Genomic DNA, 25759 nt, shown 5'->3' on the forward strand with positions numbered 1-25759 from the left:
TTTTGGAGTACTATGCAGCTATTGGAATAATGATTAATAAGAATTTGTAATATAATGGGGAATCTGTATGGTATAATGATAAATGAAAAAAAGACACATTCAAGACCACAGAAATACAAAGATCATATGAGACTGCTATGAACAATTACATGCCAACAAATTGAACAACTTAGAAGAAATGGATAATTTGCTGGAAACATAAAACCTATGAAGACTGAATGATGAAGAAACAGAAACTCTGAACAGGACTGAAGGGATTGTAAGGGGATTGAATCAGTGATCCAAACCTCCCAACAAACAGAAGTCCAGGACCAGATGGCTTCACTGGTGAATTCACCAAATGCTTAAAGAAGAATTAATACCAATCCTTTTCAAACTCTTCAGAAAATCAGAGGAGGAGGGAACACTTCCAAACACATTAATGAGGCCAGCATATCCCTGATACCAAAACCAGAGAAGGATACCACAAAAAAAGGGGAAATTACAGGCCAATATCTCTGATGAACATAGATGCAAAAATCTTCAACAAAATATTAACAAACTGAATTCAATACATTAAAATGATCACACACCAAGATCAAATGGGATTTACTTCCAGGATGCAAGATGGTTCAATATCTGCAATCAATCGATAGGATACACCACATTAACAAGGTGAAGGATAAAAATAGATGCAGAAAAAGCATTTGACAAAATTCAACACCCATTTATGATAAAAAAAAACACCTCTCAACAAAGTGGCGATATAAATGTCCACTGGACATAATAAAGGCCATCTATGACAAGTTCACAGCTAACACCACACTCAACAGGGGAAAGCTGAAAGCTTTTCCTCTCAGATCAGGAACAAGTCAAGGATGCCCACTCTCACCACTTTTATTCAACATAGAATCAGAAGTGCTAGCCAGAGCACTTAGGCAAGAAAAAAAAAATAAAAGGGTAAAAGGCAACCCAAAAGGAAAGAAAAAGTAAAACTGTCAGTATTTGCAGATGACACATTATATACAGAAAACCCTAAAGACTCCATCAAAAAACTCTTAGAACTAATAAATGAATTGAGTAAAGTTGCAGGATATAAAATCAACATACAAAACTCTGTTGAGTTTCTACACGTTAATAATGAGCTATCAGAAAGAAAAATTAAGAAAACAACCCCATTTACAAATTACATAAAAAAGAATAAAATACCTAGGAATAAATTTAACCGAGAAGGTGAAAGACCTATACCCTAAAAACTACAAGACACTAATGAAAAAACTGAAGGAGACACAGATTAATGCAAAGATATCCCATGTTCATGGAGTGGAAGAATTCATATAAAATATCCATTCCACCCAGAGCAATCTACAGATTTAATGCAATCCCTATCAAAATTCCAGTGTCATCCTTCAAAAAAAAAAACAGAACAATCCTAAAATTTGTATGGAACCCCCAAAATTCCTTAAAAGATGAAAAGCAAAAATAACAAGTGGTATTACATCTCAATAAAAAGTTTCTGCACAGCAAAGGAAACCATCAACAACATGAAAAGACAACCTACCGAATGGGAGAAAATATTTGCAAATCATATATCTGATAACTTTCTCATGCACCTATTGGCCAAGTTACTAACAAGTTACTAACCCCCTGTGGCTCAGTTTCCCCATTTAGAACAAGAGGATAATCATACTCCCTACCTCACCCGGCTGCTGGGAGGATAGATAATCTGTGTGAAGCTTCAGAACAGCGGTGCAGACACAGAGCAAGGACTCGATGTATATTAACTCTCATTATCTGACTGGTCAAATTACAAGGAAGTTTCATTTTCTTCTTCTCAGCTTTTCTTGATTGTCTACATTTCCAGCAATAAGGAGGTATTCGTTTTTTAATAAAAGTGAACAATTATTTTTCCCACAGCTAAGTAGTGTTGGGGGGGGGTTCGGGAAGTGGAAATGCAGCACGCCTCGGGCCCCACGCCCCTTACTTAGCCGCACGACCGCCATCCCACCCAGACGAGGGGCAGGGCTCCCCGGGACAGTGCAGACACGAGCTCTCTTCCCCCCGGGCTTGGCACGTGCACCTGCGTGGGCTCCCTCGGCAGGAGCGAGATTCCCTGCTGAAGAGCGCAGACAGAGGTAGTAGGAAAGAGCTCTCTTTACAATGCTTCTCCTCTTGGGGTTTGCTTTTTTAACGGCAAAATCCAGTTTCTATTTCCAGCTCAGGTTTGCATGCATGGCCTCATTTCAGCCTCCTACAACCATGGGAGGCAGGCATCACCGGGAAAGTGGGGCCAACAAGTCTTATGGGCACAGCTGGGGCCCCAGGCTGGGTGTTCTGATGACTCCCTTTTCTCAGAGTGACCCCTGTGGGAGGAGGGGCAGCAGCCTCCAGAAGGTTCTCTGTAGCTACATTGAAAGGAGAGGTGGAAGGAAGGTTAAGGGAGACTCAACCAATTTGCTTTTGGCCCCCAAAAAGATGTGAGAAGATCCAACAAGGGTCCCATGTGTGGATTTCCCAAGCGGCCATTCCTTCTTCAACAGAAGTGCTTATGAAGCAACTCAGCTTTGAAATCTGTTCCTAGTGGTATCTGGAGCGCCCCCGGCGATAAGACCACATGCTTTTCCTTTTTCCTATATTGTCCGTCCCTCCCTCCCTCCCTTCCTTCCTTCCTTCCTTCCTTCCTTCCTTCCTTCCCTCCCTCCCTCCTTCCTTCCTTCCTTCCCTCCTTCCTTTCCTTTTTGAGAGAGAGAGAGCGAGTGCGCATGTGCAGTGGGGAGGGGCAGAGAGAGGAGAGAGAATCCAAGTGGACTCCGCACTGAGCGTGGAGCCCAACATGGGACTCAATCCCATGACCCCGAGATCAGAACCTGGGCTGAAATTAAGATTTGGAAGCTTAACCAACTGAGCCACCCAGGCACCCCCATACTTTCCTTATTTCTTACAACATTCCTAAAACCTATCCATAATCATCTAAGCCAGATACAATAAAGCCAGTTTATTCCAAATATTTTATATTAGGATTCCAATGGCAGAAGTTGCAGAGATTTTATTATTTCTGACCCTCCCTGCCTCTGTTGTGATGGGACTTAGATACGGAGACCAAACAGACATACAATTTTTTTTTTGCTTCCCTATGACCCATGGTGAGAGTTCACATATCAATCCAAGTTGAAATCCTAGACACTTACAACATTCCTTGGTTTGCTCTAGCTCCCCCTCCAGTCTGTGGTTCTTAATTAGCTACCTGAAATGATCCCAGGGTGGAGGACTATGAGGAAGGCCCTGCTTGGAGGTGATGGACGGGGGCAGGCTGGAGATGTCCCCTAAGCTGTAAGCTCTGTGCGCAGAGGCCCTGGCCCTGGAGCTTCCAGGCCACAGTATCTCCAACATCGAGGTCTAAGATGTTTCTTTAATCAGGGTGGCCCATGCTGAGATGGAAGCCAGTGGTCATGGTTTTCTGAGGCTGCTTTGGGGTGGGAATTCTGGTTCCATGAATTTGCTATCCAGAAAAGTAGGTGGCGTGCCTGGTTCCTCCAGAATTCCTTTTGAAGGCGCAACCAGGCCTCTCAGCCTCACTGATAGGTAAACCTTGGCCTGGAGCACAATTTCTATTTCTATTTGTTTGTATTTCTATTATCTATTTGGGCTATTTTGAATTTTAAGAGATGAAAAGGACACCAAAAATGCCTGTCGTGATTGAATAGTGTTCCCCCAAAAGATAGGTTCCACATCCTGACCCCTGGAACCTATGAACGTGACCATATTTGGGAAAAGCGTCTCTGCAGATGTAATTAAGGATCTCAAGATGACATCGTCCTGGAATAGGGTGGGCCCTACCTCGAATAAGTGCCTCTCTAAGAGACAGGAGAGGAGAAGACACACATATGGGGGGCAGCCAAGGCAGAGACTGGAGGGTTGGGACCACAGCCGAGGATTGCCAGCCGCTGGCAGAAGGTAGGGGAGGCAGGAAGGATCCTCCCTCAGTCCCCAAAGGAAGCCCAGCCCTGCCGACACCTTCACTTCGGACTTCTGGTCCCCAGAACTGTGCGAGAGTAAATTTCCATTGTGTTCAGCCCTCTAGTTTGTGGTATTTCGTTAGGACAGCCCCAGGAAACAAAACCACCCTCCATGGGAAAACTGGTGGGTGCGATCCCCACGCTCCTCCTGCTCTTATCCCCTCTGCCGGCTCCGGCCTCGGGCGAGTGTAGCCAGTGAGACTCAAGAAAAGCCCCGTGTTCCTCTAGGGAGCGTGTACGGTCCCCACACAATGCCCTGCTCTACACCGAGGCGCTTTGATGGGTAGGACGGCGTGGAAAGCACCTTCAGGAAGAATGTCTCCAAGGGCCACATTGTGGCACCGACCATGGAAGATGGGCTGAGCCCGACCCGTCTGTCCCCCGAAGGTACAGTCTACACCTCTAGATGTCCAAACTGCTTCCAGGGATCAGGACAAGGTGTAGATCACGCTGTGCTTTCTAGGATTATTTACTGGTCCATCACTCGTGGTTCCCCCTTAAGGCACAGGCTTCCCCACACCTTCACTTGCAAGACAAAGACTCCTCTACCTCCAGACCCTGCGTGGAGGAGAGTATCTAAAAAAGGATCTGAGTATGAGTTAAACGTGGTCATCCATGTCCAGCCCAGAGGCAAGCAAGGCCAGCAGCAGGGGCTAGGGTCACCGGAAATGGAATCGTCACAGTAGACTGGAAACTCCTTTCAAGTTCATCTTCCATTTGAAGACCTCCGTCCCCTGCTCCACAGTGGAGCTAGGAGTGTGTGCAAACAGGTATCCCATGTACCACGTAAGCTCCCGGGTGGGCTCTGTTGGTGGCACAGAGCTGTTGTTACTCAGCGTCCTTCGGACGGCCGTGTGTTGGCCACAGGCTCTTCCACTCCCTACTGCCCTACAGTTGCCCAATCATACATGTCACAGGCCTGGCCCCATAAACATCTGGTTTGTGACTCTTGTGGACCATTTAGGGTGTGTTCTCCCTGGGTGTCTACCGGCTGTCCTATAATTTAGTTCTAACAGTTATTGCTTGAAGTCTGTAGACCACATACTCAGGCTTTGAAGCCTTGCTGTGATCTTGAAATGTTCTGACAGTTGGACACGGCCTGTGTTCTCTGTGATTTGGGCCCACTCTGCAGAGGGGCCTAACTGGAGAGCTCGGTGACATTCTCCTACCATCTTGGACAAATAGCCTTGTGGACATCATAGTTCTTCCAAACTGTTGTGTCCAGAAGAAATCTGCCTGGTGTCCCTCAACATAAATCATCAAGGTCACTGATATCAGTCCCTTCCCAAGCTGTGTATCGCCCTGAGGCCACATGACTGTCATGCCCGCGCTGGGGCCCACACTCAGCAGAGCCACCCCGGGGATGGCAGGCGGGGAAAGGCTGGGAGGGTCAAATACATTCCCTAGAGGATCCGTGTTCATTTTTCCTTATAAAAGCTTCTGGGCAAAGCCCTGGCACAGTCTGACTTGCAGGGAAGGCCCAGGTCCACAGGGACACAGAGGCCAGGATGCGAGGGCCATGCTAGCCCCCGTCTTGCTGACCTCTGGAATCCCATGCTCCCCAAAGACTGCACTGCCCAGCCCTGCTTCTCTGTAGGAAGCTGACTTTCTGGAAGGTGTTGAATTCTCTTTCTTTAGGGGCTGTGCTTTCTTTGGACCCTGTGGATCCCTGCTCTGGGTTAAGATAATATTTTGAACAATGTGTGAAAACCATTTGGCTGACTGTGGTCCTCCAGAGCCACTGCTGCCTTATGTCCAACTCTGCTGCTGGCAGAGCCCTTCGCCCCATCTCCAGGGATTCCGGGGTTTTGGACGCCGGTGTGGAGAAAATCTGGCCTTGGAAAATCAGACAGTGACCTCCCTGGGTGTTGGCAGATGTTTCCTGTGCTCAGTGACCTCATCAACCGTGAAGACAGATGTGTCTGTATGTCTCCCTATAAGAGGAGGCCAGCGCCCCCCATGGCCTTGGAGTCCCGAGGGTCACCATAGTCCTGGCCACTTCCAGCCGCCTTCCGTTGTGGGGGATGGAAAGGAAGTGGCACAGGCTGCCCTGCATGCCTGAGCTCCTGGGGCAAGAAACCAGGCCAGCTCCAGCTGTGATCGGAATGAAGGACTTGAGTCCCAGGTTGGCAGGGGCCACTATGCGGATCCGGGATCCGGGTGAAGCCTGGAGGGCAGGAGGCTGGGGCCGGGCCCCTGAGCCCTGCCGTCAGTTACTGAAGCACCACGTGACAGGACTGGAAAGTCACATTTCCAAATGACGAATCCTGCCTTCTCAGAATTCTCACCTGTACCCCGAAGCCGGCCTGTCCAGCTGGGCCTACTACTTGGGTAAGGACACAGAGCTCTGAGAGAAAGTCCCTGTCATGGACTGAACTGTGTTCCACCCAAATTCATATGTTGAAGTCCCGTCCCACAGTACCTCAGGATGTCACCGTATTTGGAGATAAGATCTTTAAAGAAGTAATTGAAATAAAATGAAGTAATGGGGGGGCCCTAATCCAGTATGGCCGGTATCCTTAAAATAAAAAGAGATGAGGATGCAGACACACACAGAGGGATGATCACGTGAGGCCACAGGAAGAAGATGCCCATCTACAAGACAAGGACAGAGGCCTCCGGAGAAACCAGCCCTTCCGACACCTTGATCTCAGATTCAAGCCTCCAGAAATGTGAGAAAACACATTTCTGTTGTTTAAGCCCCTCAGCCTGTGGTATTTTGTAATGGCAGCGCGAGCAGACCAATACAGTCCCCATAAGGATCTGAACAGCATGAGGTGGAAAGCATTGTCCAGAAACAAGAACTTAGGGCGCTGGGGTAGGGCTGGAAGGAGCTGGACACATCCTCCGGAGGAGAGCTGACAGCAGATGACACCATGTGAGGAGTGAAAACAGAACTGGAAAGAGTGGGGGGCTTGGCTTTCCCCGGCCTCCCTGGGGCAGGAGTTTGGATATGGACAACACTCCAACTGACCAACAGGGACCCTGGGCAGTGGGGGCAATAGGGCCCCTCAGAGAGAGGTGACCAATGCATGCAAGGACAAGACGACCACCTGGGCTGGGAGGTGAGGAGCAGCTTGTGCAGGGAGGGCTGGATGGAGAACACCTTCATGAAGCCTGGAGACCAACGAGGGGAGGAGGCTGAGGAGACACAGGCCTCTGGACCTTTGCTCTGATTGATGCCTCCTCACATCCCTGCCCTCACCGCGGAGGGCACCCAGCAACTTCCGACGGCCCCATCTCCCTCCTGACGCCTTTCTCTGGCAGGGCCCACTCTGACAGATGTGGGGGGGCAGGGGGTTAATAGTCCCCGAGAGTGGCCTTCAGCCGACCACTGGCAGGAGCAGGAATATAAATACCTCAGCTCACTCCCCTTGGCGCCATGACTGAGGCCCAGTCAGACAAGCCCCTCTTAAGGCTCCTTCCCCTCCATGCCTTACTTCTCTCTCCCCTAACCACGTTTCAGTCGCTGTCCAAATAAACTGCTGTACTTGGACTCTAGGCTCAGGGCCGGCTTCTGGAGTTGGCCCCTCTGGCCCCAGGTGTGGGTGGGGAGACTGGAGCCTCAGGTACCTCACAACACAGAGGTTTCAGAACTGCCCAAGCTCCACACAAGACCCGGCTTCCAAAGACCAGGCTCTGCGTGTTGAATATGTCCCTTCTTCATCTGAGAGTCCCAGCTTTGGAGGGGAAAGTAATGGTTTTCCTGAGGAGGACATCCAAAGATGGTTCCGGTCCTGGAGCCAAGGTGTGAGCTCTGGAAGACTAATTCCCACCCCTATTTGTGGGTAAGAGCCTCGGCTGTTTCTCCATGTCAACGCTCCTCTGGCTTATATCTGGAAAACTGGCAGAGGGGAGTCTGGGGCCGACGTGGGGCTCATGGCGGATCCCAAGGCCGCGCCCCGTCTCCCCCCAGCCTGCTGGGCCGTGCTCTCTGCCTCCAGTCCCTGTGGTGTTTCTCCACCGTAGTGAAGGTCACCGCACAGTAGCAATCATTGCCAGTGTTGCTATATTTAATTTTCTTTGATTTACCAATTCTAGCCCATTTGGAGAAAATAAAAAACCACCGCGCTCCCTCTGGTTTCTAAATGCTTCTGTCTTTTCCGTGTGTCTCCTGGAAGCCTGTGTATGTCTTCCCTTTCAGGGCTCCCTTGGATAATCGAGATGTCTAGAAATACCAAATCCCAAGTGAGATACGGTGAATTTATCATGCAGATTGCAGAGGACCTCTCAAATGAAGTCCCTTCAGAAGCTGGCTGAGCTTGGGAAGATTGGGGCTCCTGATGGAGCAGAGACAGTCTCCACGTCTAAGAGCCATCTTGTGGTGGAAACCGCTCAAAGCTTGAGAGCCAAACAGGCCTGGACTCTAGTCCTGTCTGACTCAGCTGCTGCCCTCCCACAGGCCTCCAGCCGCGGGGCTCACCTGCTCATCTGGGAAATGGACACAAGGGCCGCCTGGCTCCCCGCAGACGAGAGGCCAGAATGGATACATGGAAAGCTTCCAGTCTGTATGGTCACAAGAACCTCGCGCTGATCATCACTGTGGCCTTTATTACATTATTACGTTTCCAGATACAAATACAAATTGTATTTATTTCCCCTGGGGTGGGGAAGTCCCTGCTCCCTCTGTCAGCCAGGCAGCGCAAGCGATAAGAAATGAGATTTAAAATGAAGACTTTTAATTCCATAAGTTTTCGTTCTCCGTGCTTAGAGGCCTCATGTCCTCCAGCGCAGCCCCACATTGAGGAGCAACTGTTCCTGCAGGTAATTCGGGGGATATCAGGGCTTGCTGGATATCAGGGCTCCTGACAAGCTCCTGCCTCCACGGAAGGGGGCTGGGGACCCGTGGGGTGGGGGCTTTCAGAGCGGCCACCTGCCTTCTCCACGGGCAGTGGTAGTGGCAGGGAACGTCCCTCCTGGGCCACCCCCCCCCCCGGCGGTGCGGAGGTGTGGGCCCTCACGCCTGTCCTCCCTTCTAGATTGTTCTGTGGTGATGACGCTGCTCCACACCCTCAAAGCAGATGCCTCTTCATCTCCCGACCGCTCTCGTGACTCCAGAGCACGCACTCTCTCCGCTTACTCCCTGCCTGGCAAGTCTCCCCAAGAACTGATTCTGTAACTGACACTTCCTACCCTGTTTTCCAGCTCCCATATGAACGAGGCTGACCTACAGATCCCATCCAAACAGTGAGCAGTTGCTTCCTGACCAAGCTGCTTTCAAGAACGGCAGGGATGTTTGTATCACGATTCGGTTACTCGAAACGCAAGAGATATAAAGGCTGCTCACAACTCTGAGTCTGGCGGTGCACGGCGACCTTTCCTCGCTGTTGTGAATCAAAAGCGAGCAGGAAGAAGCTGTCTGAGTCTGCCCAGCGACACCCTAGTTACTGCCATGCCCGCCGGGTCCCAGTCGACACTGACTGGGCAGGTAGACCATGCGGCCAGAGTGAGCAGTCCTTGGACCTGTCATCCACCCTCAGCTTGACACCAGCAACTTGTCCTCTAATGTCTCTCATCAACACGAAGCAAAGCAAGATGGGGGCCATGCTGTCTGGGCTGCACTGCAAAAGATCTGGCCCCTCCACCCATCTGCACCCCCTTAACAAGCACCCCTGAGCCGGCCATTGGCATGGAGGGCTGGGCTGTGAGAGGATGAGGTATCCCACTCCATGCCAATTCTTTGCTGCCTCAAGTTGGATTCTAGAAGAAAAGTGTCACTTCTTTAAACATTTCGGTGACTCGAGCCCCAGCCCCACCCCATCCAGATGTTCACCCAACTGTCTGCATTGGCAAATCGAATCCTGAGTATTCACTCTTTCCATGCTGACTTCTCCCATCCTGGGAACCTGGGGTCTCCCCTGAGCTTGCCAACGGGTGGTGGACAGGGGTCAGAGGCCGGCTGCTGCCTGCTTCAGCTCCAGGCTCTGCCGACCTCTCACCGTGTGACCCCAGGCAAGTGGCTTAGCCTCTCTGAACCTCGGCTCCTCCTCAGTAGTCAAAGGGGGAGATGAACATGAGACGCTCCCTCACTGGGTTGGCAGCATATTTAATCACTTAAATCAGTGCCCGACGGTAGTAAGGGCTCTGTACAGGTTGGTTCTTTGCTGGTCGCCCTCACTTGCAACTGGTGTCCAGACGTCATAGAGAAACTGAGGTTCTAAATCCACTATCTCCAATCCAGCAGCTCCAGCACCATCCCACACCCGCCGGAGTGTCACCTGAAGGTGAGCTTGGACGTCTGAGAACTGACCAGTAGCTGTGCTTAATTAACCAAGGGGTGGATGGAGTGTGCAGGGGGTTTAAAATTCATGCGTGCACAACGGGCGACCATTGTACCAAACAAGGGCCGCCTTCCTGCTCCGTCCTGACCACCTCCTCCCTGGCTAGCCCCGGCCCACAGCCCGGCGCGGGTGAGCGGTACTCACGGAGGTGGTGTGCGTAGCGGAGGTGGAAGACGTCACAGCCGTGCACGTGATGGTAGAGGGTCTTCTCGATCAGGTCCTGCGGCTCATACCCGGTCAGCTCGGTCACCCTGGGGGTGGGGGGGGACAGTGGCTCTGTGGGTTACCCTGCTCTGCAGATTGTCTTTCATTTAAACTAAGATTGGTTTTGCCAACTAATCAAGTGCTAAAAGGCTCAGGGCGGGGGGTGATGTTGGTTTTGGAAACCGAGAATGATCTTTTTTATAAGAAGAGAGTCTTTGAACTCTAGCCCGGTAGCACTATGCATGAGCGGGAATGTTCTTCTGAAACTACCAGCTGGAAGAACATTTGGGATGGCTTAACGTGTTTTCCTTTTTCAGGGTGAAGCTTCTCTGGGGGCGCTTACCAGTGAACTTTGATGCTGATAGTGGGAGAAAGACCCACTCTCCAGGGGCTTTGGGGTGACGGTCCAATGGGAACCTTTGGTTTTTTTATTGTGGTAAAATATGCATAACAGAAACTTTGCCATTTTAACCTTTTTAAGTGTACATTTAGTGGCCCTAACTACATCCACAACGTTGTGTGACCAGCACCCTTTCCATCTCCAGAACTCTCCATTGCTCCCCACCCACCCACCCAGGTAAGCTTCACTCTCCCTCCGTCTCTATGAATCTGTCTATTCCAGATAGCTCATAGGAGAGGGACGCCTGGGTGGCTCAGTCGGTGAAGCGTCTGCCTTTGGCTCGGGTCATGATCCCGGGGTCCTGGGATCGAGTCCTGCATCGGGCTCCCTGCTCAGTGGGGAGTCTTCTTCTCCCTCTCCCTCTGCCTGCCACTCCCCCTGCTGTGCTCTCTCTCTGACAAATAAATTAATTAATTTTAAAAAATAGATATTTCAGAGGAGTGAAATGATTTGGCACATGTCCTTTTGTGTCTGGCTTCTTTCACTTGGCATCATGTTTTCAAGGTTCGCCCATGTTGTAGCATGCGATAGGATAGCGTTCGTTTTCATGGCTGGGTGATGTTCTATTGTGTGTAGATACCACGTTTGGTTTGTCCCTTCACCCACTGACGGCCACCTGGGTGGTTTCCGCATCCCGGCTACTGTGTGTGTGAGCCTGGATGTCTTGCACTGGACACGGTGGTCTCAGGATGCTCGGGTTGGGCGGGAGCATCTGCAGACTAGCCGGAGACGTGGACTCCTCCTATCAGTGGAGGATGGCCACGCAGCCCCGGAAAATAGTAGAACAGCCCCCAAAAATATCGTGACTGCAAGGTAAACCTGCAGTCCACTGGCGAAAGGGCAGCCTGCTCCTGGGGTTTTCCTGCCATTACCACCTCTCTGTTCTCATCAAGCCCCAGGAATATGGATTTCCCATGTCAGCTCTTTGAAGAAAAGCAGCTCTCAAAGTCCAAAACCACATCATCACTGGTGTTCGGATCGCTCCGTCCAGAGGTGAAAATGGCAGGCGGCAACGGTGTTGTTTCCCAGGCCCTGGGCAACTGAGCTGGGAGCCGTGCCCTCAGAGGAGGTGGCCCAAACGTCTTGGTGACAGATTTTCAAGAACAGATGAAAGAGGAGGACAAGAGGGATTCTAAGGGAAGGGAGGCAGTCCTGGGGGGCAGAGGTGGGGCCTGAGGACGGGCCGGGACAGGGGGTCCTGCTGGCATGTATCTGAAATGTTGGCTGGAAATGAAACAGGGAAATCTGACCTCATTCCGTAACCTGCTCCCCTTTCTGTTGAGTTCTGTGTGGGCTTTGGGTCGTAAATCTCCAGGAGCCTCATATTTCCCTGGAATCGGTCACTATTTGGTGTACACATTTCCATGGTGTTCCATCAGGGCGGGAAGGAGACGGGGCTGGAGGTAGGTGGGAAAGGGAACGTGCCCCAGCCTTTAGGGGCTCGGGCGACTTGTCTAAGGGCCACCTAGAACTTCAGGCCCCACTGGAGTCGAACTGTGTGGCAGGAAAACTGAGACCTGGCTTCCCCCCAAAAAGAAAACCCGGCATCTCTACTGTGTCAGGATGAAAGATGCTTCCCAGACCCTTTGGAAGTAAAGTTACAGAACAACGGCCCTGAACGTGTAAATGAATCAGAAACACATGTATTAAGTTTCTCATCAAAGTACACGCTGGTTTTAAAAATTAAAGGAAAAGAGAAGGGTCTGGCAGCACGCCCTCCTGGTTTTTTCCAAACCTCCAGTGTCTGAAGACCTGTCAGAGGGATTTGCCAAACCCCAAACATGGCTGGGTTCACCCATCCTTAGCAAAAGCACCAGCTACAGTTTCAAAGTGAAATACCACAAAACCCCTATGAACCAAATTTCAGGTTATGCTGAGTTCAGTTGTGTCTGGGATTACACTGGGTGAGGGGCCAAGTGGCCACCCCCCAGGTCCACCACCCAGGCCCCTGTGACTCTAGGGCTGCTGGACTTCAAGCCAACCCCACACTGTGGCTTCTGGGGTTTGGATGCCAGGAGCGGACATCTCCCACCCCGCAGGGCCATCCTGCTGACCTCTGAGTCCTGGGCCGGCCCCTCTGTCCCCCAGCCCAGAGGCCTATCGAAGACCGAGCTGCAACAGACCGGAGACCAGAGTGAGTGTGAAGAATTCTCCAGCTCGTCACCGACCCTCTTAAGTATCTCCTAGATGACTGGAGTTCAGAAGCTTTGCTGGAAGCTTCCTGGTACTTAGCTGGGAGAACAGCAGTGGACTTCTGCAGAGACAGGGAGTCTTCTTCAAGATCATTGTCTTTCTTTCCTACTCACCTCAGGGGTCCAGCCCTCACCCAGATGTGGAGGGACGCTGGCATTCGAGAAAGTCCATGCCTGAGGCTCCCACCATGAGCTGGTCTCTCAGCTAACTTCCAGTACCCCCTTCTGCAAAGCCCTCCTTTTGTCCTTGGCGTTTCAAAGCTGTGTGCATCGAACGATTTGAGAAGACCTGAAATCTCTTCTCCCGGGGAGACCTCTCTCTTTCCTCTTCTAGAGAATTCACTGAGCCCCAGAGGCTTTTCCTAGAATCCTCAAAGGAAAACTAGGAGACAGACATAACATGGGAGACTCTCCCAAGTGTGTGAAATAATGAACTTGGACAGCTGAAATTCCTTTCAGTTCACTTTTACAAGTGGCTCCTGAATCCAGAAAGAACCCCTTCCCACGGCCTGCTGTCACTTCCGCCACACCCCCAGGCAGCCCAGCCCCCCGGGGCCCCTCTCCGGGCAGGGGTCTGTCTTCGCTGCAGGAAAACAGCATTTGTCAGCGTCTGGCTGCCCAAAGGTGCCGGCCTCCTTCCCCCAAAGAGTTGTATGTACTCCTTCTGGGAGCACAAAGCCAATCTGTCATGTCAACCTTTGTCATTTCTCTACCTATGAACGGTTCTGAGGTCCTGACGTGTGCTAACGATGACCTAGGCTAATTCGTGTCTTCGCCTCCCGCCCCTAACCAGGTATGTGTGATTTTCTCCCATAACTGGTTAAAGTGACCAATTTTATGTCATGTATATTTTACCACAATAAAAAAGGTGGGGGAAAAAAATCTATAAGTCTTAGCAAAAATATATATATATATTTATATTTACAGATGGATGTATCTATCTCCTTTCTCCCAGAAAGCTTAGCCACGCACACCGAAAAGCAGAAGCGGGGTCTCTGAACATTTAGTCCTCCCTGTAGAGCTGAGGACTCTAGGGGGCTACCCGGCAAAGTGACTCACCTTGCAGGCCCATCAGGCTTTTTACTTGTACAAATGCTTCCTGTCTATGATCAAATTTCCCCTTCCTAATAGCCTGTGGGTAGCCGAGTGGGCAGGGCGGGGCTGACTTGTTTCACAGATGAGAACATGGAAGCCCCAAGAAGCCCCGCAGGCCTGAGGCCTCAAGGCTGGTGAAGCCTGCAGGCTGCCCTGGGGGTCGGCCCAGCCGGCCGCTGCGGCCACTCCCAGCACACCCCTCCCCGGTGCGGCGGGCTTGGGCAGGCCTAGCCAACAACACATCAGGGCTTCCACCTCGTTCACTCTCCCTTCTCTCTCTGAGACGAGATCCTCAGACTCAAGTAGGAGCCGAAAGGACAGTTGAGAGAGATGGTTCTGGGGCCACTGCATCTTCGCCCTCCCCGCCAGCCAGGGGGCGCCCTCCCAGCCCAGGCCCAGACGGGGCACCCACTGAGCTTGTGGCCACAGCCTTCCCCAGGGAAGGCCACCTGCCTGCTCGCAGCTTCAGCTCCGGCGGCTGCCGCAGCCCGAACGGCTTCCCACCAGCCTGCGTGGGCAGCCGCCCCACCTCACGGTCCACACTCACAGTCTTTCTTTTTGATTTTAAGGTCCTACCTACTTGATGGAGATACAAGATAGAATCCCAACATCGTGGGCCCTCAAAAACGGCTAACTTGTGTCCACAACACATACTCCCAGTTCCCACTTCAGTGAAATGATGAAGGGGTAAGTAAATAATAGAAAACAACCTGGAGAAGCTGGCTACCCCCTGAGTCCTAAGGCTGATAGCAATTCTTCCAGTTCATGACCTGGTTCCACTAAATCATTTTCTAACTCACATTCTTGAGAGAGAGAGCATGCAAGCAGGGGGAGCAGCAGAGGGAGAGGGAGAAGCAGGCTCCCCGCTGAGCAGGGAGCACGAGGTGGGGCTCCATCCCAGGACCCTGGGACCATGACCTGAGCTGAATGGAAGGCAGACGCTTAACCGACTGAGCCACCCAGGCGTCCCCCTAACTCGCATTCTTAGTATGACTTATTCCTCGTTACATTGTGGCTTCACAGTGTAGCTTTCGGGGCAGTTTCCACCGTCGGCATCTTCGGGAACTCTGCAGGAGCATCAGGTGCCAAACTCACCTGGAATCCAGGAAGATCAGCTTCAGGTCGAGGCTGGCCCTGAACATGAACATGTTACTATGCAGCTTGATCTCTGTGATGGCACTGGGCGGCAGCGACTGGCCCACGGCCACCAGCCCCACGATCTGGTAGCACGAGTCATACAGGGACATGTCCAGCACATACTGCCTGATCTTCAAGTAGCCGCTGCAGTGGATGACCTGGGAAAGCAGAGGGCAGGGTCAGCCGCCGGCCGCCCTGGGGGTCAGACCGGCGCCCACTCCTCCTGGCTCGGGGCTGCCCGCCTTCTTGAGCACGCTGGACAATGCCCAGCCCAGCCTCTACTGAGCTGTCGGGCCAACATGCTTCTTTCTCAGGAAACAATATCATAGTAAAATGTAAGGGTTGTCTTATCCGATTGACTCTGCTCAAGTAACTCCACAAGGTAAGACTCTAATACATAATGGGTTTAATACATACTCTAATACTAATACGAATACTAATACATACTCTAGTACTCTAATACATAATCCATAATTAACTCATCACCAAGTCACTATGAGATGGCACAACAAAAGCACCATGGGAAGCTAACTGTTGGTTCCATGATGCTCGCTTGGGTACCTGTTAGGCTCATCGCCTCCCAGTGGGACTGGATTTGACATCTGTTAACTTGACATTTATATCACTTGACAAGCTATACCATTCCAGTAAGTTAAGAATTCTTTCAGTAGAATCAAGAGTCTTCCTTTTAATGTATTTTTATTTTGTTTTGTTTATTTATAACTCAAGAATTTATCCCCTTGTAATAAGCAATAAGCAGGAGTGGCTATATAGAAACCTGATTGTTATAGCCAAAAACCATGCAGGAGAGAACGTATAGTGTTCCAAATGTCAAACGGAAACATTTATGCAATCTTCAGCCTCAACATTGGCAGGATTTATGTAAGTTAGAGTCAGTAAAATCTCGAAAGGATCCCAATCATCATGACAGCAGTGATGAACAGCTAAAATCTTAAAATCTCTTTTCAAAAACGTTCCTCCAGGACTCCTGAATTCATTCAGTCTTTAGAGCTGCAATAAATCTTAAAATCCGCCCAGTCTATTGTCCCATCTTACTGATGAGGAGACTGAGGACAAGGTAGGTGATCTGTATTGCTTAAGATTAGACAGTTAATAAGCGACAGAAATAACTCAAGACCCAAGTCTGTTGGGTACAGGACAGTGCTGGGAGTTCTCCACCCCTGGTCGAAATAGGCTTCGAGTCTGAGTCAGCAAATAAGAAATGTATCCCCAAACTATAAAACAGAGTGAGGTAAAGTCAAAGGAAAGAGCTCAGTGTGGGGTTCAAAGGAGGGGGCTGAGGAAAGGCAGCCCCTGGGGTGGGGAGGGGGTAGGGAGGAGGCATTCCAGAAAGAGAGGACAAAGGCGGAAGAAACAGTAACTTCAGACTCCAGAGAGGACACAGAAGCTTGGAAGGGGTTGCTCAGCGCGGACTTCCCCCATCCTGCCCTTCCGTCTGGAGTGGCTGATTCTGGTGCTGAGGCACCACGCCGCCCGTGGGCTCTGCGGGGGACCTACTCCTGGATTCTGGAGCTAGCCAGAGCAGGGGCCAGGTCTGGCAGAGAAATGCAGCCGGGAGGAACTCTGCCCCTTAGCCTGCGGGCCTCCTGCTGGTCTTCTCCCTTCTCTGCTTGCGTCCCTGATGATCATAAAATGGGGCCAATAATACTCCCCTCAGAGGGCTGCCATGACTATTAATTAACTAGATGAGAGGCCGCTGCTGAAAGCCCGTGGCCCCTCGGAACGGGTTCTATCGTTAGTCAAGCACATCATAGTCATCATCCCTGGATTTGGCCGAACATTCGAGGGTAGGGGCACCGTTTCTGTGCTCTGAATACTCGCTGCCGACCCCGCGACAGGGATTCTCAGTAAGCTCGAGGGGCAGCTCCTTCAATGGCACCGACCTGAGCAAAGTGGAACCTACAGGAAAGGAAAATTCTACCCTGGGCCACGTTTATTCCTGGTCTCCTCTGGCGACATCCAGCCCTCCTGGAATATCCTTGTAAGATGCCAGCTCTCAGACCCGCTGCAGAAGCGGAGGCCAGCGGCCTCCCCGGAAAGTTCTGCCTTAGGCAGGGGGAAATGTCTGGGTCCCGGTGCTTGCTGTCTGCCGATGTTCACCAGTAGGAACAAAAGAGAAAGCAGGGAAGACCCAGCGCCAACGCCTTCTTCCCCACCCCCCCCGACAGGAGGATCCTCATACCTTGTATCCGCTGCATGTCAGGCCCGCGTTTCTTTTCGCCAAGACACACTTCATCCGCAGAAAGAATGACCTCTCTATCTCATACTCTGAAAGCAGGAGTGAGGTTAGATTGGCCAGCTGTCCCCCAACTGCTTCCCCCGATTTTGTCCCAACAACGTCAGTCAACCCTCAGGCCCAGACCAGGCAGCCAGAGACCCCATCCCAGAATGCCCAGCCCCTGCCCAGAGAGTTTCTGCCTGTGGCCGCGACCTGGGTGGGCTGGGGAGACTGGCCCCGTCCTGGCGTGGCTTCCACGTGCTCCAGAGGCAGGCAGCCAGAAACGTGGCCGTAGCAAGAACTCAGGAGACACCAACCTGGGGCCAGGTGAGGACTCTAAGTGCAGTGGGCCCAGCCCCGCTCGACCGGCCCGTGGTCCCCTCCAGGCAGGCACAGAGAGGCCTGGCGCCAAAGGAATCGCCTTGGCCAGCCCTGGGGCGGATGCCTGAGTCGGCCAGGAGGGCCCAGAGGCATCTGACTTCCCTCAGGGTGGAGGATACTGAGTCAGGGCTCCCAAGCACAGCCCCCTCCGCAACAGAGGGAGGCAGCCACGGGGCACCCATCCTGCCCGAGACTGCCATGGAATGGGGAAGAGAACCCAACAGACCCACTCGCTCGGCCAGATCGAAGCTTTTGCCCTCATCTAGAGCCCCAGTCCGACCACCCCTCCTTTCTCGACGGCTCTGACCCTCTCCAATCAGTCTTTCCCTGTCTGGCCTGAAGGCCTCACCCACCAATCTCTGACCTCACTATTGCAAATGCAAGCGAGTCCCCTAAGGACACACCCTATGCTTCAGTGAACAGATACCAGTTCTCTGGAATGATGTGTCCATGCCCCTGGGTGAGGGTGACGTCACTCCACTCCTAATAAACAGCTACTTGGTGGCAGTTAATAAATTAATTTTTAAAAAAAGGTTACCATTAGGAGTGGAGGCAATGCCCCCCGCCCCTCCCCAGGGGGAGCAAGGGAATCGCCCGCGAGGCTCCTCACTCCCCCACCACTGTTGGAGGGGCGGCCACATTTACCCATAATTCCTCTGCAGCGGGCCGGGGTCTGCGAGGCATAAGGCTTCCCGGTAACACGCCTGCCTGTCTGCACCATTTGCAGCGACGCACGGAGGTGTGCACGCTCAGCTCTAAACACCTTCACGTGGTAATGAACCAGCCAGTTCGGAGAAAGCCAAGAGCACAGTAACCATGAAGCAGCAGGGCAAGCTCAGCAGCAGAAAGCCAGCTCTGTGCATGAGAAGCCGGGGAGCAGCGCCAGCACCCGTGCACCTCACGCCTTGCACACTCAGGTGGCAGCCCCACCTGTCCTGGAGCTCCGGGCGTCTCTGTGTGGTTGCTACACCTCAGACATGAACCCCCCGGCGACTGGGATTGGAAGGGCCTCTTGATATTCCCAAGACTCGTCTGCTGTCATTTGATAAACACTTAACTTAAAGCTATGACATGGAAAGGTAACATGAAACCAGAGCTCGAGGGAGAAAGTCCATTCCTGTGTAACCAACGCACTGTGTGGAACTTTCTAGAACAATATCAGCACAATGGTCTTAGGAGTTCTCTAAGACTCCTGCAGCCTTTTCCAGCTTTAAACAACCCCGCAGTGAAAGAATGAGACTCAGGTGCACTCTTCTCCTCCCAGCTCTCATTTTGCTAGAAATTACTTCTTCCGAGCTTACGTGTGTGCACTGATGTGGCCAGACTGTTTGCAAGGACTTAAGAGTTACAGACCATAGCGGGGCGCCTGGGTGGCTCAAGTGGTTCAATGTCTGCCTTCAGCTCAGGTCATGATCCCAGGGTCCTGGGATCGAGCCCCACGTCAGGCTCCCTGCTCAGCGGGGCGTCTGCTTCTCCCTCAGCCCTCTGCACCCCCCCCCCCCCACCGGCTTGAGCTCGTGTGGTTTCTCTCTCTCAAATAAATAAATAAAATCTTAAAAAAAAAAAAAAAAGAGTTACAGACCATAGCCATCTCATCACAGAAACCAGCACAGCAGTCTCTCTCCCTGGTAAGGAAAAGCGAGACGCACAGTGACTATGTCCCGCTGCAGAGGAATTATGGGTAAATGTGGCCGCCCCTCCAACAGAACACGGGGGCCGTAGGCTGTATCTGCAGGTGGTTTTAAAACGGAGTGGGCTCTTCTGCAGTCTCTCCTTCTAGCCTTAGAACGGCCCCTCCCAGGAGGAAGCAGTAAGACTAGAACTTGAGTTTTTCTCCGGCTGGTTACCCCATTCTACCATGCTTGATGTCTCTTCATTTGCATTCTGTTCTATGGGGAATTTTGGCCAAGTTGGGATACCACAGTCCACAGCAGACAAGAGACCCACTGAGCAGCATGCTGGTTGGTCTCATTGGACTGTCAGAGAGAGGGTGTTACAAGGCCAGCGCCCCAGAATAAGTTCGTCATCCTAGCATGCACTGCAATTGTAACTTAGGGAGTCATTTGCGTAATGATGTGCCCCACATCGTCCCCCGATCAATCACACCACATTATGTCCTTACACGTGCTTATGGCGGTAGGACCCCAATCCATACGTGTTCAGTAATGGGACCGTGGTGGAGGAGGTGGAGGATCGTGTCCCCACATGGAGACAGGCCGGTGAGGTGGACCTGCCTCCGTCTAGACCAGGGCTTCTTAACTGATTCCTGCCGTGGCACAAAACCCACAGATTCCTACCCAGAATAACGTTTTTAAGTGCAGAAGATAAAAATATAGGAGATCACAAACTGAACCAACTGTACTGAAAACAGTTAGCAAAATATTTTTGCTCATATTTTTTGGTAATGAAACAAGTGGTGATTTGGTTATAAATGTGCTGCTTTATTCACGTATTAAATAACAAGAGCCAGCAGCCGGCCTCGTAACTCCTGAAATTTCGAAGTAGTGATGAAGCGTGCGTGGTAAGTTTAAACACCTGCGAGAACTGTAAAGTGAAATGAAAATGTGTGTGACTGTCGTTGGCGAAGCCACCGGTAAGAGGGGGAGTAAGATGGCGTACCCCCCATAGTCTATAAGCCAAGGAACTGCTACATTCCAACCAGACAGAAGAAAGATGGAATTCTCCACGTGCAGTTTCACGGACCCCCTGAGTTCTGTCGGGGACCCTCTGGTTAAGAAACCCAGGTCTAGGGGCACCTGGGTGGCTCAGTCGTTAAGCGTCTGCCTTCGGCTCAGGTCGTGGTCCGGGGGTCCTGGGATCGAGCCCCACATCGGGCTCCCTGCTCAGCGGGAAGCCTGCTTCTCCCTCTCCCACTCCCTCTGCTTGTGTTCCCTCTCTCGCTGTGTCTCTCTGTCAAATAAATAAAATCTTTAAAAAAAAAAAAAAAGCCCAGGTCTAGACCTGTGTTCCTGGAATTCTAAACCAAGAGCACATCTTGACCGCTTTCCTTTCCCTCTTACCAGCGCCCATCATGGTCTCTGGCATGAGAAATGGGATCAACAGTGTTGCTTCAAAGGACAGAGGCATAAAAGCAAGTCCCCCACGCTGTGTGTTTGCTGGAGAGGCCCAGCTGGGCCGCTCCAGTCCCGCACACATCCCCTGGGCAGCATGGGAAGCAAAACCCTCGTGTCCCATCCAAGAGCTTCGTCTGGTTTTCAGGCTGGTTTCTTCGTCTGGAGGAAATACCTTGGAGCAGGTGATGGTGAAGGGGCTGGTGGGCCGCAAGCACTGCCGTCATCTCGTCGTGGTCGGAAGGGTGGATGTACTCATAAATACTGTTGCCCGTGAGCTCCACCTGCCGCAGAGGGAAGGGAAGGGTCAGAAATCCTCTGGGGGCTGCGCGGGTGGGGGAGGGGAAGGTGGACAATGGGTACGGACTGCGAGGGACAGAGCTTTGACCTCTGCTCACAGCGCACACCTTCTCCACACGCAGAAACACGCGTCTTTTATCAAGCAGCGCGCTGAACCGTCTCCCACGTGGGGACGCGAGCTGAAAGCCACGACAGTCCCGAGCAGGAGGAACTGGGACGGGAAGGATGAAAAGGTGAGCCGTGCAGGTGGGTGCCCCCCATGGCCCCGGGCGGTATCCTTTACACAGGAGGCAGCTTACAGCAGACTGGAGCCGGGGCCTGGCCCTCCACCCACACGCCCGTGCTGCCTGAGGGGCCTGGCCAGCTGGGACACCAGCTGCCAAGTCCAGACGATGGTCCCTGCGAGAGTCACGTCCTCTCCGAGGCTGAGCAGGTGGGAGCCATGGGGGCTCCCCTGCACGTGAGGAGGGCTCGCACCCCGACAAAGGCCCTTCCTCGGGCACCGCCAAGCCTCCTTCCCGTTGCCAGAAACGTGTCCCTGGCCTTCTGACTCTGGGATGACCCGTTACCCAATGGCTCCCGCCCACGGGTGCGGCAGGGCAGCTGCGTGACCTGCAGGGACGTTTGGGCCCACTCCAGACAGCCATGTGACACGGTGGTTATTTCCGGGGGTCGCGACCCCAGCACTTGGATGCCGCCTACTTCCTGGCACACCCTGCAGAGGACACGATGGCAGGCCTAGAGCCTACGTGCGTGTTGGACAGGACCCTTGCAGGGACGGGGGTCTCTAGGAAAACACCAGCATTAGGACCTTTCCACAGAGACTCCTGGTGACTCGACACCGAACCTTGAGAACTTTCCTATTGTTCTCCCAAAAGTAAGTGCCATGATAGGGGATGTTAGAGAGTCTCAAGACCTGGACCCCCTGACCCATCATCCCAAGTTGGCAGTGCCGTAGAATGTTCCGGAGACTATGACCATCAGAAGGGCCTTCTGAGCAGTGGTGGGTGGACCCTGTTTTAGAGATGCAATGGTGCAGACGAGAACAGTGCACCCAGTATTGATCAGGAGCCCAGGCCAGTGATGACTCTTCCATCACAGCCCGCAGGAGCCCCAAAGCCCGGGGGCGGGGGGTGGGGGACGCCGAGAGTGTGTGAGAAAATGCCCTCGGGTGGCAGGGAACCGTGGGCAGGTCTGACTCAGTCTTTCTCAGCTCTGCCCCACGGGGAGAGAGCAGGCTAAAAGAGCAAAGGCAGGCTTGCGAGGGCCTTGTCCCCAACCACCCCCTTGTTATTTTTAAGTGTGTCGTGCCTTGTGTTTTGTTGGGAGGCTCACTGGTCTCCCTCAGAGCGGAGCCAACACGATCTCCTGTCAAGGGGCCGCTCTGACCGGGCCACTTCACGCAGCGGGACAACCACAGGCAATTTCATGGACAAGTTCTCCTGGGAGCCACTGTTCCAAATTAGCATCAAGGCCATCAGCTCCTTCCTTGCGACTGAGCGGCCACGGAGGGGTGAAGGAATTTACCCCCCTCCTCTGAGCCAGGTCTTCCAATTTGTTAAGACGTAGGAGTTACCATTTTATTCAGAACAAATTCTGTTTCTGGCCTGCTAAGTAATCTTGTCCCTAAACCGGCTTTCGCAGTCCTGTTTTCTGCATTATTCATGGAATGTTTCTTGCCAATATTATGCCTACAGAGGAACGGAGAGAATCCTGTTACAGAAAGCCTCCCTCCCTCCCCACTTGACCCAAAAGGGGATTTGCCTATGACCAAAGTTATTACGTGAGTTCATTAAAAACAATAAGGATTAAGAACTAAATAGTCTTCTTTCAAATCATTTCTGTTCATCCTTAAAAAATTTTGATAAACCAGCAAGTGTTAAGTCAGCCATTTGGGACAGGACCATCTCCTCTTCCCTGAAGTCAGTGATGGAGATTCCTGGTAAGCTCTGTCAGGTGGAGAGGGACAGAGGCAAATCAATAAGGGAGCTGGGCTTTTTTTTTTTTTAATCGAGTCACATTTCAACAGCTTATTTTTAAAATGAAAACATAACGAGATAGATTTTGTGTGTGTGTGGGTCTATCGTTCCTCCCTTACTCATGTTCTTAGGGGAAAAAATGAGCATTCTGGTTTGCACCAAGTTCTTAATCAGAAAAAAGTACCCCATGTCTTTTTAGAGAAAGTATATTTATATACTTGCATCTGTCCTTACAGGGATTCGATTCGCGTTTTAATCCCAAAGCAGCTTCATCTGTCTTCAAAGACCCCATTCTCACCACATGCATTTGGAGAATGAGAAGAGAGAAGGTCCATGAATTAAGAGGCTTGATTTTCTGAATCCTTGGTTCAATTATAAACTCCAAGGCTGTCCAGGAAGTAAAATGGTCTTCAAATAACGGAAATGTTTTTAAAGAACAAATTTTGGAATGATAAAACAGTGCTGACCTTGACTCAAAATTATGGTTGACATGGTGTTTCCTGTATTTACATATCTATTCGTGCTTTTGAATGGTTGAAAGAAATGTGACTACCTCACAAAAAAAAAAAAAAAAATTATGGTTGTCGCTATAAAACTCCCCAGGTCTCATACATCAACCGTATTAAAACAGACCCTCAATGTGATATTTTAGTATTTGTAAAACCCTGCTAACTACAAAATGAATTGCTTTCCTACTAAGAGCGTTTTTATGTTTTGCTGAATAGCTTTCCTTCCTGCCAAGAAAACTACATCTGATAAATACAGCACTAAATGGATATATTCTGGGTCGGAAGGGGAAAGTCACCCAGTACTCTGGAAATACACATTACTCTGCTTTGGGTGTTTTGCTGACTATGGTAAATTAAGCATTAAAAAAAAAAAAAGATGGTTTGGATTTCAGAGTTCAAGTTATGTCAACAAACATAAAACGCTGTCCTTTCTCTTTATTTCAAAAGTGCAAGGATTAGGTCTTATGGCCCCAAACAATGCCATGGCTATTTTTACGGCTGTGGTTCCGGCCACAATCTCAAATATTACATTTTCCTTTATATGTCTCATAAAAGGCTATTTCACACATATCTATAGTTATTTGAAAACTTATATTAGTTACCTAGATGCTATATAACGTATGCGGCTTTGGTGAAGAAATTTAAACCACGGGGATGCTTGAAAGAGTCTGCGGAAATACAGAGCAGGTATATAGGGCTTTTTTTTCCTTCTTCCAATATAAGTACGTTAATCACATTAACCAAAGAACCATGGAACTAACCACCTAATAAACCTGCGTGGAAAAAGAGTGCTTCCCCAGCTCTACCTTTTGACCACATGAATCATTACCTATTATTTGTGTACGCACACACCAAGTAGGATTTTTAAGCCTGTAGCCTGACTCTGTTTCCCCACCCTGGGACCGTGAGCTGAGGAGACAACTTGCAATTCGTGGTCATCTCTGTCACTCTTTGGTCCGAAAGTCTGACAGAGGGGATCACCCTGTTTACTAATTTAAAAGCAAAAATAATAAACTCTGCCAGATTTCTTACTCCCACACTTGTTTTTAAAAAGTTCAATAAAAGGCTTTGGATTAGGACGGGCTTATAACACATAAAGAATGATTTTTATACTCTCAAATACATCACTCAGATAGTTATTTAGATAGCGTAGATTTTTTAAAAAAACACCACCACCACTTTGCTGTGAATTATCAAACAATTATGACAAACCTAGGAGCTTAGGTTCCCCAGGAGCTGCTAACATAGAGTTTAACCCTGAATTAATGTGAAAGATGTTACTTAATGAGATAACGTCACTGAGAATAATTGAAAGTTCTTGGACCACAGAAGGATACTATGTAAATAAAAGGTATCAGTACTATCGTTATTCATCAGAAAATCTGTTTAAAGGCTTACTCGGCCTACTGGATAGAATTTTCTTAACACTTTCATCTCTGAGGATTTAAAAAAAATCCTTAAGCCTATTTTAATAAAGTTTTCATGTTTGACATATTTGCCTGACTTCTTACTACTAATAAAAATAATCTAAAAGGTACAAAAAAATTTTTTAAAAGGAGAAGTTGGGTATTTGACATCCTTTTCAATACTTCATTTTACTATTTAAGTAAAGAAGACAGAAAAAAATACACATTGTGATTCTGCCTAGATTTCCTTCTGCAGAGTTAATCGTGAGCAGGAGACAGATCGGAGGGAAAGGTTTGTTGTTGCTTATTTAAACAGTTCAGCGTGGAACACTCCCCAGACCCTAGCGAGGGCTCACGTCTGCATTAAAGTGTTTTCATAGCTGGAGACTGATGGTGAGACAGTCCGCCAAGCGATCGGGGGGGAAAAAAACATCAGTCGCTCTACACAGTCAGTTTGATTTATCTTTTTTTAAACTGACACTTCTCCCGGCCAGCAACATATAGACAAAAGGCATCTCTACAACAGTCTTGAAAAATGATGGTGTGTAGAACTCCCTCCCTTTTCAAAAT

The 25759-nt window shown here is 50.6% G+C and overlaps 1 protein-coding gene and 1 long non-coding RNA gene across 10 annotated transcripts in view; one reads left to right on the forward strand and one right to left on the reverse strand.

Moving 5' to 3' along the window:
• Window positions 1-25273, forward strand: part of LOC118522873 (uncharacterized) — a 32307-nt gene extending 7034 nt beyond the window's left edge. The window contains exons 2-7 of one of the 9 annotated variants that reach the window (XR_004910828.2): window positions 8140-8759; window positions 9141-10219; window positions 10383-10512; window positions 14737-14854; window positions 20948-22172; window positions 23511-25273. This is a non-coding gene — a long non-coding RNA (uncharacterized LOC118522873). Of the gene's footprint in view, window positions 1-8139; window positions 8760-9140; window positions 10220-10382; window positions 10513-10797; window positions 13866-14736; window positions 14855-15190; window positions 15687-20947; window positions 22173-23510 lie in introns of all 9 variants that reach the window. The other 8 variants (XR_013448814.1, XR_013448775.1, XR_004910827.2 and 5 more) reach the window with 8 other exon arrangements.
• Window positions 1-25759, reverse strand: part of SIM2 (SIM bHLH transcription factor 2) — a 48032-nt gene that overhangs the window by 7481 nt on the left and 14792 nt on the right. The window contains exons 4-7 of the mRNA XM_036072181.2: window positions 21171-21279; window positions 17508-17593; window positions 15263-15462; window positions 10421-10527 (exon numbers count right to left, since the gene is read on the reverse strand). Of these exons, the coding sequence (XP_035928074.2) occupies window positions 10421-10527; window positions 15263-15462; window positions 17508-17593; window positions 21171-21279 (502 nt within the window). The remainder of the gene's footprint in view (window positions 1-10420; window positions 10528-15262; window positions 15463-17507; window positions 17594-21170; window positions 21280-25759) is intronic.

Source organism: Halichoerus grypus, chromosome 1 (assembly GCF_964656455.1).
Source record: "Halichoerus grypus chromosome 1, mHalGry1.hap1.1, whole genome shotgun sequence".
Lineage (NCBI taxonomy): Eukaryota > Metazoa > Chordata > Mammalia > Carnivora > Phocidae > Halichoerus > Halichoerus grypus.